The sequence below is a fragment of the Podarcis raffonei genome, chromosome 1, assembly GCF_027172205.1.
Source record: "Podarcis raffonei isolate rPodRaf1 chromosome 1, rPodRaf1.pri, whole genome shotgun sequence".
NCBI lineage: Eukaryota > Metazoa > Chordata > Lepidosauria > Squamata > Lacertidae > Podarcis > Podarcis raffonei.
The window spans coordinates 33070943-33083253 of record NC_070602.1 but is presented as its reverse complement, the minus strand read 5'-3'; the positions used below and the strand labels follow the sequence as shown (position 1 = coordinate 33083253).

The following is a 12311-nucleotide window of genomic DNA, read 5'->3' as shown; positions in this document are numbered from 1 at the left end:
CTTCTCCTCAGCTGCCTAGTATACAAGAATGAGAACAAGACAGGCTCATCAGCTGCTCTCTGAAAATGAGAAGACCATTATAGCATCACATCCGTTCACCCCCTAAAACAGCACTTCTGTCAGGGGCTACTTTGGAATCTTGTAACATAGGAAGCTGGCTTTTTACCAACAGAGTCCATCTAACTCACTATTTCTGACATTGACTAGCAGATTTTCAGACAGGTTTCTTTCCTGGGTCAACCCTACTTGGAAATGCTAGGGATTGAACCAGGACCTTTCACTTGAAAAGTATGTGATCCTATCACTGAGCTACAACTCTTCCACATTCACAATTGGAGCAATAAAATAGATTATATATTTTCTAATTAACAATACTGAGGTTGAAAGATGTCTACAGCTACCAGACTGATGCAATGGTGAAAAAGCAGAAATGACTTGCTGTAGACTTATTAGGATATTTTATACATTCTCCCCCTCTCTGTGTGTGTGTGTGTGTAGTAAATAAAAATCCAGAAAATTCAGATAAAGCAATACTTTTCCTTTGTAATGCTTATATGCACATTTCTGAAATGCTGCACTCTGGAGCGCTCCTGATACATGAGCACTGCGAAGGGTGGCTTTTATGGGCCTCATCAAATCTGAAATATAACAATGTGGTTTTATGGACTCATGTGAACAAGCCAGAGACCTGGATATTTATGATTGAAATAAGAATGCTTTACCCTTCTTCTTTATAGACCGTTGCCATAGTTTTAAAACAGGTCCTGTACTTGATCTCTCCAGGAACCGGCTGTGGTCCTTGAATCCGACTTTTTGCAACATCAAAAGGGATGTTAATAACTGAGGCTATTGTTCCTGAGGCTAGCCCGATTCCAAATTTCCTCAGAAACTCCAAGGTCGGATCCTAGATAAACAAACAAACAAAAAAGCAACAAACAAAAGGGGAGCAGGTAGGAGAGGGGGAAAATGAATGAGAGAGGGAGACAGAAAGAAAGAAACTAAAAGAGGCACAGAAGCACCTCAATTGGTTAAAGACTATAAAGTAATATGCATTTAATCAGAAGTCTTGCACGACACGACACACTCCTGTTATTCTAGCGGAACACATTAGGATTTCCTACGCTGGGGCTTGTTTTCTTGACAATCCTATTGGCTATGTTTTTACACATGGTCTAAATTGCTGAAGTACACATTTCCTCACACAGGATTTATAAACACAGTTCATAAAGCAAGACCGGTACGGCATATGGGGATGATTTGTATAATTGGGCTTCACAATGTACTTAGTATTACTGTATCAAAACGGGAGAAATCCAAGCACACTATTAGCTAATTGGCCAGAATATTTTACAAATGACAGCAACTTCCACCATGAAGCCTACTAAAATGCTCATTTGTGTGTTGGACCCCCAAATGTTAAATTAAATAAAGGCTAATCTCAGTCTGCTGCTTTCCCCCTCCAGGTTTTTTACATTTAGTTTCACGTGTAGCTGATGCACTGTACTAAGCAGTAACGGCTTCCTGCTATTAACAATCCAACAGCGGTGCAACTGCAAAGCAGACAGCAGCGCCCTGTGCATTATAAACAGTAGTAACTCACTAAGCTAATTGGCTGAAGAATTTACAACACATTGTTCCCAAAGCCGACTATTTTGCCCTGGTTTCAAAAGGTAGAAGCTGGCTGTAAAGTCAGCCTTAAAACAACGTTTTTTCTGTATGGGCTGAGACAATCCAACTGTGTTCATATTTCCTCAGACAGCCTTCCTACCCTGGAACATCAAAGTGCTCAATTAGTTTATTTGGAAGTGAAATTTTCCTTAATAAAGTCTAATCCCATATGTGTGAACGCTGGGAGCTGCCAGCGAATGCTGTCATATTGGATTTCCTAGGTACTTTACAATATGACTTTAAGAAACCCCTTTTTTCTTGAACCAGGGAAGCAAGAAAAGACCCCCTAATTTCTAAACAATATAGTAACATACAGAGCACATTTGTTGCGACACATTGTCAGAAGATTCCTTAGAAGGAGCAAAATGGGCGTAAAATCCACATGTGGGATCGGGCCAGATTCTGTCTGTCCACACTAAAAAGCTCCAGTTTTACACCTTAAAGCTCAAAACATAGTTTATTTTAGCTAAAATGTCAAGAAGCGCAATTTTAAATTAATATAATTAATGCATTATCAGATAGGATATAAGCTGCTAATGGAGCTTGTAATTTTCCTGTTAAGAAGATTGGATGGGTTCACACCAAGTTTTGGAAAAATGGTAGAGAATACTGTATGTTAAATACAGGTCAAAAATGGGAAGGAACAACTTTGGGGATTGGAAAAGCAGTATAATAACTTACTATAATAAGCTTTTGGAAGACTGTCAAATAACAACCCAACATATTTGCCAGGCTGCTGGCATAAGTTTTATATACTGAAATCAGAGAACAAATTATGAGCAAGTTGGTAGAGACACTTATCAGCAGAGGAACTTCTGCTGCAAGTTTTAGAGTTCAGAGAACAAATTATGAGCAAGTTGGTAGAGACACTTATCAGCAGAGGAACTTCTGCTGCAAGTTTTAGAGTTTTCATGACATGTCGCAAGTGTTGGCGAAGCCACCACAAAAAGGAAGTAGGTGATTGCTAGCATCAGTCACTGTATGATAGGCCTGTATGCACTGTGAGTAGGATGCATATGCTTTAGGAACTCTATGGTTTAGGAACTGGATACACTAGTTGCTTCCCTTAAAGCCCTATGGCCTCATCATTATCATAATTGAAGTTAAATATCCTCCCAGGGAAACAACACAATACAGTGTTGGGTTAAAGGAATGATAATGAGCTGTGGAGCTTGGACACCCAAATCTGCCTTGTACTCATTTCATAATTTTGGGCAAGTCTGTTGTTTCCTTAGTGTGTGTCATTAGTTTGTTTTCTAAAAAAATGGGTGTTGCAGAAATAAATGCAGAAGCATAGGGTTGATAACTGACTGAGACTCTGCCTTATTTCCAGATTGAGGTCTTGTCTCCATCTAGTCCAGAGTTTCCCAAACTTTTTTGGGAACTACAGTTCCCATGATCCCTCACCACTGGTCATGCTAGCTTGGGATGATGGGAGTTGGAGTCCAAAAACTGTTGGATCTAGTTCATCATAGTGTTTTCAACAGTGGTTTGCTAAATGCCTCAGGGAAGTTGATAAGCAGGGCAGAATTCCTTTGCTGCTTCATTCTACATCTGACATTCATAGATATTCTGCCTCTGAACATGAAAGAGGAGGATGGTGACAAAACTAGAATTAGCTGGCTCTGCCTGTCGCTGGCTCTGGATATGCCTACCTTTGACCTCCCTGCCTTTTGCTCTGTCAACCACAAATGGTCTCAGTCATGACTATATTATGTTTCTTATTTTATAGAATGAGGCACCCACCTTGCTGACGGGAACGATATTTTTCACATTGAAGTAGAAACCAAAATAGACCATATTGAAAACTCCATGACGTCCCAAAGTAGCAGACAAGCCTTTGTTGAGTCCCTGGAGCCCCAACCCATTGGCCTGAATAATCTGCCGAGCTTTGGCAAAGGTAGATGGCTGCTGTATGGGGGGGGAAAAGCAAAGTAACCATAAACCATAAGCCCCTTTTCCAATTCGATGCTTAACCAATCTCCATTGTAGAAGACAATAAATGAAATGGCCCAATCCATATTAAAATATAACCAAATACAATAATTTGCCAAGTAAGCAGATGCACATGTGAATAGGTAATGAATATAAGGGCATCTGTTCTGAAGTCTACTTAGAAACATGCATGCACATCCATGAATGAACTAGGAAAGTTCTCCTATACGCAGTAGTCAGGGAGGGCTGTCATCCTCTCCTGTTACATCGCCCTTAGGAACATAAAAGGCTGCCATGGATCCATTGAGCTCAGCATCATTTGGGAAACTCAGAGTGAAAAGCTTCAATGAAAAATGGCCATCTCAGTGTGTGTATAGGGGGATATTCTGCTGCTGGTGGAAATGGTGGGGTGAGTTCCCCTGTGACAAGCAGCCACCTTAGGCGGTGGAAGCACCTCCCCGCTCACTCCACCACTGCCAAGAGCAGCGGAACATGCCTCTCTTGCCAAGTTTTGGGGGGAGAGAGGCATTCAGGTGTGTGGCGTTTCGTCTCGTCTTCACTGCCTCTGGGGCAAATCCCTTGCAGAACTCCCCCCTCTCACCAATAGGCAGAGGGGACCCTCTTGAGAGATAATTCAAGAGGTGGTGGCCCAGGAGAGGACTTTATCTGTGACAGCCCTCAGGTTGTGGAATTCATTCCCCACAGAAGTTCCTTTGGCACCTGTCATATGCTGAAGGTGTGCATCTCTTTACCCTGGCACCAGACATTTGAGTGGGAGAGAGAGAGATTTTGAACCCACCCTATTCTCTTGACTGCAATCTCTTCTGTTGTTTTTTTTAATTTTAATTTTTTAAAATTAAAGTAATAATCATAAATAAATAAGAACAAATATGTGCACCCCACCACTGAGACCATTCCATTGCAATTATCCAACCTCCCAAAATTTCAACAGACTGCAATCTCCTTTAAGTGTTTTAGCATTGCAATTTTAAATGGTTGAAACCTGCCTTGGGACCTTATGGTGAAGAGTGAATAAGAAATCATAGAATCATAGAATCAGAATCATAGTATTTTAGAGTTGGAAGGGATGCCAAGGCTCCCAAATAATAATAATAATACTGAACTGTCAGAGGCCTAGTTTTGATTATTTTAACTACAGTGGTTGTTGTTGCTTAGTCATTTAGTCGTGTCTGACTCTTCGTGACCCCATGGACCAGAGCACGCCAGGCACCCCTGTCTTCCACTGCCTCCCGCAGTTTGGTTAAACTCATGCTGGTAGCTTCGAGAACACTATCCAACCATCTCGTCCTCTGTTGTCCCCTTCTCCTTGTGCCCTCCATCTTTCCCAACATCAGGGTCTTTTCCAGGGAGTCTTCTCTTCTCATGAGGTGGCCAAAGTATTGGAGTCTCAGCTTCAGGATCTGTCCTTCCAGTGAGCACTCAGGGCTGATTTCTTTAAGAATGGATACCTCGAGTTAAGTACTTAATTCGTTCCGGAGGTCCGTTCTTAACCTGAAACTGTTCTTAACCTGAAGCACCACTTTAGCTAATGGGGCCTCCTACTGCCGCCGCGCCGCTGGAGCACAATTTCTGTTCTTATCCTGAAGCAAAGTTCTTAACCTGAAGCACTATTTCTGGGTTAGCGGAGTCTGTAACCTGAAGCGTATGTAATCTGAAGCGTATGTAACCCAAGGTACCACTGTATAAGATCTGGAAACTCTCACATTCTAGGCAATAAATGTATCACAAGCCAGATAAAAACAATCCTGTTCCAAGACATATATTTCTGATGAACAATTGAAGATATTCTAGACTCTTCCTTTGGCTTCTCTTGCTTATTTTGGTGTTATTTTTACTATAATATCTGAAAAATCTCTCACTTTCGGCTAATAATTGGAACCTGTGGCCCTTCAAATGTTGGACTACATCTTCCATCATGACCATTGACCATGTTTGCTGGGGCTAACAGGAGTTACATATAATAAGAAAAGCCCTGCTAGATCATAGCAAAGGCCCATCTAGCTCAACATCCTGTTCTCATGGTGGCCAATAAGATACGTATCAGAAGTCTACCTATCTTGTTGGAGAGCCCCAAGACCTGGAGGGCCATAGGTTCCTTGCTTTACACTACACTTGAACCGCAACCACAAAATATCAGTTTTCTATAAAAATATTCATTGTAAACATTCCTTCTAAATAAGCCAGGGAGAGGATACTTTCAGATTAGAGGAACTGTGTAACTAATTTATGTGACCATTTCTAGAGTCTTAAACTTTCAAAACTCCAATGCATGACTGTGGAAGATTGCTTTTAACATCTTTTACTGTTATGTCTTTAGCCCCAAGTTAAAGATTATTTTTTCTTGTCAATTGTTTGCTTGCTTAACTTTGCTTTTCACTAATGTTACCTTTGTGTAGTCAAATATTTAATTAGAAAGGCAAAACTTGACTTCCGCAAGGATGCTTAAACAGGGAAATGAAGACAATTTTGACTACTGCTTTGTAAATGGTGCTGATTTCAATGCACTTATTTGTTTAATGAGCTCCCATTGCAAAATGCCAGCAAAAATGACCAACAGATGATCCAAATAATATCCAACCCACCAGGTTAGTGCTTATTCAGGTGACAAGCAAGCTGAATTTCCTTTTAATATTTTGTTTCACTCAGATTTACATATATCTAACAGGTATCTATGATTCACTTTGTAAGAGTAAAAAGCAAATCTCACACAACAACAGAATATATGGCTGCAATAGAATATAGGGCTTTATTGTAAACTTCCCAGCAAGAACTTAATGCCCAGGGAGAGGCATACAAATACCATAACAATATAAACAAATTGCTATGGTAATATTTACCTAGGTCTGTCCAGACCATGATTTTAGTACGCTGCAAGCAGTCTCAATAAATAACAGGAGCGATCTATTTGGAAAAGGCTTATGTAAAAAACATACAACTGATTCTGTGAAGCTCGTTAAGATTGTTCTGAAAAGAAATGATAAAAATTCAAGGGGCAGGAAAAGATTCTTTGATTAATGTGTTGCATTTATGGAAATGTGTGGCATAAGCCAAGTTATGTTAGGGGGGCATTAGAAGTGCAATTCTATGTATGTTTACTCAGAAGTGAGTCTCGTTGAATTCAATGGGGCTAATATTATTATTATTATTATTATTTATTAAATTTATATACTGCCCATCTGAGGATCACATATTGAGGTCATAGCTGTCAATGTTTCCCTTTTTTAAAGGGAAATTCCCTTATTCCGAATAAGATTCCTCACAAGAAAAGGGAAAAGTTGACAGCTATGATCAAGGTGAGTATAGAAGTGCAGTTAGACAGTGCAATCCTAAACCTGTCCATTCAGAAGTACACCTGATTGATTTCAATGGGACTGAGTGCAATCCTACAGCCCTCTGCAATGTTGATGGATCAAGAGAGGTAAAATTGAGCATGGCCAACTCTCTGCTGGCATAGAGGAGCACCACTGCTGGTGGAGGTCCTGAGTTCTGTTTAGCAGGTGGAAAGCTATGACCAGTGGTTGTCCTGCTACTTGTAGCGAGCAGAAAACCATGAAAGATAACCATGGGGAGAAGGCACCAGAGGCCTTGAATGTACAAACAAACAAACAATGGCACAGCCCTCGGCAGTGTGGTGGCAGCAGGAACAAGGGAAAGGCACTGAAATCTTCTCTCTGGGGACCTGCCTGCTTCCTCATTCACGTTAAGCCATGGTTTTTCTCATTTGTGATATACAAACTGGGTCTCAGTATAATTGATATCAGTCGTAGCATTGTTGTTAATCACTTCACTCTGAAGTTTGCAATTTGCTTATTACACATAAGCGGGGTATATTATTTAATTTTTGTGGCTACCTTAGTGTCCAAAGTCAGATAAGTCTGTATGAAAAACGCCCCCCCCCCCAATATCTCACTTATTTAAATGAAGAAAGGAATTTTCTGTTTGTTTTCTTTAGAAAGTTCTTGAGCATTTTCCAACATGTCAAGACATACTGTTTGCTGGTAGATTCATTTCTGCTGCATTTGAAGTAAAGAAAACGTGTTTCTTTAAGTAAGAGCCCTGAATAAAAGGCATACAGAATAACTATATTCCAGCAAGGAGGTGGTGAAGTATGCTGGGGGCTTCGGTTATCTTTTTGTGCTTGAAGTCCAGGTGGTCTCTGTGCTCTGGAAAGGAAAGTCTCTAAATGCAAAAGCAGCTACCCAAACCACTCTATGTTGTCCATACAGTCTTCCAACAAGAAACTGCTCTGCACCCACCACACTAGTAAAGGTAAAGGTAAAGGTAAAGGGACCCCTGACCATTAGGTCCAGTCGTGTCCGACTCTGGGGTTGCGGCGCTCATCTCGCTTTATTGACCAAGGGAGCCGGCATACAGCTTCCGGGTCATGTGGCCAGCATGGCTAAGCCACTTCTGGCAAACCAGAGCAGTGCACGGAAATGCCGTTTACCTTCCCACCAGAGTGGTACCTATTTATCTACTTTCACTTTGACGTGCTTTAGAACTGCTAGGTTGGCAGGAGCAGGGATGGAGCAATGGGAGCTCACCCCGTCGCGGGGATTCGAACCGCCGACCTTCTGATCAGCAAGTCCTAGGCTCTGTGGTTTAACCCACAGCGTCACCTGTGTCCCTGCACCCACCAAGCTAGCTGGCTTTAAAAGAGAGTTAGACAAATGCATGAAGGAGAGGGCCACCAATGGCTACCATGCCGTCCAACATGTTGAGTCCTAAAACCGGGATGCGCGTCTTACTGTCCATGTTCCTGCATGAGTCATGTGACTCATGTGACATCACAGAGCCCAAAAGGATGCAGGTTTTTTGAGCCGTGCATTTTGGGGTGTCACATGAGATCACAGCCCTACACGAGATCTCGGGGCGAAATTGTGCAAGATCAAGGCGACGTAAATGGCAGCTGTGCTCTCGTGAGTAAAAATGGGATGTCCCAGCTTTTATTGGACACTCGCGGGTTCTGCGTGACTAGCCATGATGGCTATCCTCTGACTCCACAGCTGGAGGCAGCAATGCTTCTGAATACCAGTCACTGGAAACCACAGGAGGGGAGAGCGCTCCTGTGCTCAAATCCTGCTTGTGGGTTTCTCAAAGGCACCTGGGTGACCACTGTAAGAGCAGGAGCTCAGCCTGCACTCGAGTAGGACCCTGGCAGAGACACATGCCCGACTGGCATGTTCTCTCCCTCCTGGTCTTTCATTTGGGAGCTTCAAAAGCTTTCTTCTGCCCGAACATCACTGTGGCACACTTAGGGATCCGCAGAGTTTGCGCACCTTATGTGACAGACCTCAGCAACTCAGCATTTTGGCTAATCTACTTTATTTACATATAAACACACACGGAGCACTGCAACATGGCTCCCTCTCTCTCTAGCATCAGACAGCAAAGAGAAAAAGAACAAAGGACAATAGTCCGACTTCATGGAACACAGTAACACAAACATCCTGTTTCCGTCACTTCCCACTCTGTGGAGTCAAAATATATACCGTCATGTGAAAGACGACAATCTCATGACTGCAATCATGGAGCAGGAATTCTAACAGGGAGAGCACTTCTATGCTCAAATCCTGCTTGTGGGCTTCTCACAGGCATCTGGGTGACCACTGTAAGAACAGGATGCTGGACTTGATGGTTAATTGACTATGCTGCTTGAAGGTTATCACTCCTGATCAGAGGTGTAGCTAGCCACTCAGGTGCCAGGTGCGGAACGCATGTCCTGCAGCTGGGGACGGGGTGAGCTGGCCATGGGGACGGGACGCGTTGTGTGATGCCTCTCTGCCACCTCCCCCTCATCTGTAGGGTGGTGGAGGGAGAGGCGGAGGGCAGACGCAAGTCCCACACTGTCACTTCAGGCAGCACAGAGCCTGCAGGCCCCCAAGCCACCATGTTACTCCCAGAAGAGACGTGTGGCTCGGGCACACTGCAGGGCCTGCAGTAAGTGCCGGCCCCTGCGGTGTGGTGCTCAGTGCCAGCCGCATTTTGTTACGTTTGTTGACTGAACTAAAAAGTTTCATGAGCCCAATTTTTATTTTTTAAAACTCATTTTTTGTCATTTTGTCACCCTCCCCCAGTGATGACACCTGGGGCAGCTGGCACCCCCCGCACCCCCTTTCCTCTGCCACTGCTCCAGATCTGCCCTATCAGGAGTGCCACTCTGGGGACAGTACAGTGGTACCTCAGGTTAAGAACTTAATTCGTTCTGGAGGTCCGTTCTTAACCTGAGGTACCACTTTAGCTAATGGAGCTTCCTGCTGCCGCCGGAGCATGATTTCTGTTCTCATCCTGAAGCAAAGTTCTTAACCCGAGGTACTATTTCTGGGTTAGTGGAGTCTGTAACCTGAAGCGTCTGTAACCTGAGGTACCACTGTAATGGGCTAGTTGGGCCAATGGTCTGGTTCAATATAAGTCAGTGTTCCAGAGGTATAGCCTCATAATCTTCTGGCCTAACAAACGTAAGAGTCTATATGTACTGTGGCTTTGAGCACCTTCATGCTCTCTTCTATTAGTTGATTTTCAGCATGTTAGGAGAATACTTTTTTTGGGGGGTATTTACTGCATAATGTTGAAAAACCAAATTGTAGGCTTACCATTCGAACTGTAAAGTTTAGAGAGAGGATATATATTTAAAATAAAAAGCTGCTTCCTTTCTATTCTTCTCCCCTTCCTCCTATCCCCTTCCCTTTGTTCTGTGCTGGTACCATGCCATTTCCTGACCATTACAGAGCAAAGGATACCCTAGAAACATTGATGAGGCTCCGCCAAATACTTATTTCCCACCGCATCGTCCGTATCAAATTTGCTTCTCCAGCTGTTTTGAAATGGCAACACTTAAACTGGGACCATCACTTGTTTTAAACTGCCCCAAGAGATTCCCCTCTTCCTACAGCTCGCTCTTGATTAACATTCTATACTTGTTATCCAAGCACTTGCGTTTCCCAACATATTGAAAAAATATTCCAGTTACCATACCTCTGTGAAAGCATCCCGATTTGCCTGGAGGCTAACCTTGACTACTTCAAAAGGGTTAACCACAACTGCTTCTGTTAGCCCGGATCCCAAGCCAGCAACTGCAAATGTCTAAAAGAGTTAAATCAATCAGTTTTCATGCACACTGCGGTAAAACATCCCCGTACATCACATTCTGAAGTTGAGCATTAAGCTGACTGATATGATGAAAGTCAAGAGACCTACCCTTGTGCAGTAGTATACCATTACTAAACAGCTTTCGTCCTTGATTAGATGTTGACAGTTCATGCAGAAGAAATTACAAAAGCCACAAACCACATTCCAAATATTCCAAATAAAATGTCAAAGTCCTATCAACAACACATTCTCTCTAGATGGGGGTGGGGAAGCTTTGTGACTGATTTTAAGAAGTGCATATGTGGTAAAGCTTGCCCTCCACATTCTGTTTAAGGAGAGTTTTGCCTCGTGAAGAATAATTTACACATTATTATGAGTATAATATAGACACAAAGGCAGCTCTTAAAACCACTTACCAGGGAAGTATAAAACAGTGACTTAATTAGGTAGTAAATCTAATACAAAGAAAACACAGGACTAAATAACTGCGCTTCCCAGTTCAGCAAACAATTGTCTTAGAAGAAAAGTTTTCTAAGGCAGATTTCACCTCTCAAACAACTTAAGTAAGGTATTAGTAATTGATGGCAAATATTTATATACCCCAAATAACATACTGGTTGGTGCTATGGCCTCATTAGAATGCAACTGACAGTCAAGGCATTGACATTATACGGTAAAACAGAGTAAAATCACTTAAGAGTATAACCTTTTTCTTTAAAAAAAACACGTTTCCTAATATTGAGCACTCTGGTCATAACCCAGTAGAGCCTTGGCTGTGTTTAAGAACATTGATTTCAGTGGACTTCTATTTCATACTATTTCCTAGCATGCAATACATTTTGATTGCAGTGGGTTTTCTGAATTCTCTGGCTCTTCCAAAGACAGCTGAATCTTCGAGGAGAGTTCATTTCTGGAAAAGCTTCTGACTCTACATGGGGTTGGAGGAAGAATAGAGAAATTGCAGAGCATGGGAGGAAGTGTTTGTATGTGGCAGAAGCTGAAATCATTACATGCTGCTAAGACCCACTGAATGCACTGGGGCTTGCTTGTGAGTAAAGATGTATAGGATTATACAGTGATGGCCTCTTTAGACCCTGCAGTTCATAAGTAAAACAGAATCAGCTTCCAGTATTCTTCAACATACTGAGTGAATAAGCTGATGAGTTGTAGGTGACATACAGCCAGATATAATCATCATACCAATATGCATACAATAATGGCACAGCCCATTGCCACCACAGGTGCAGAAATATAATCAGTTGATTTGAAGTGGGCTGGGTCAAAATATAGACCACTGGAATCAATGGGTTTAAACACACTCAAATCTATGATGGAATATAGATGTTGTAGACCCCCAAACCAACTTTTTATCTGCTGGGGGAAATTTTGTTTTCTTTTTTGTGAACTCTGCCAGATCTAAAATCATTCTGCCTGACTTCAGGTACATCTCTTGTTTGCCTTCACCATCTCCTTGCCGAAAAGCCCTTGAATCATTACTGTCAGTCTCCTCTGCCAAGGCTTTAAGAAGTATTTCATAGTCTATGAAGCGCAATAAACCATGCTGTACACCAAAATACCATTTTCTCCTAGAAAGCAAA

General features: G+C 42.3%; 1 protein-coding gene across 6 annotated transcripts in view; it reads right to left on the bottom strand.

Moving 5' to 3' along the window:
- SLC25A21 (solute carrier family 25 member 21) overlaps positions 1–12311 on the bottom strand; it is a 274630-nt gene that overhangs the window by 3781 nt on the left and 258538 nt on the right. For 4 of the 6 annotated variants that reach the window (XM_053380122.1, XM_053380112.1, XM_053380132.1 and 1 more), the window contains 3 exons: positions 10600–10707; positions 3415–3579; positions 723–904 (listed from right to left, as the gene is read on the bottom strand). In XM_053380122.1, coding sequence (XP_053236097.1) covers positions 723–904; positions 3415–3579; positions 10600–10707 — 455 coding nt within the window. The remainder of the gene's footprint in view (positions 1–722; positions 905–3414; positions 3580–10599; positions 10708–12311) is intronic. The other 2 variants (XM_053380149.1, XM_053380158.1) reach the window with 1 other exon arrangement.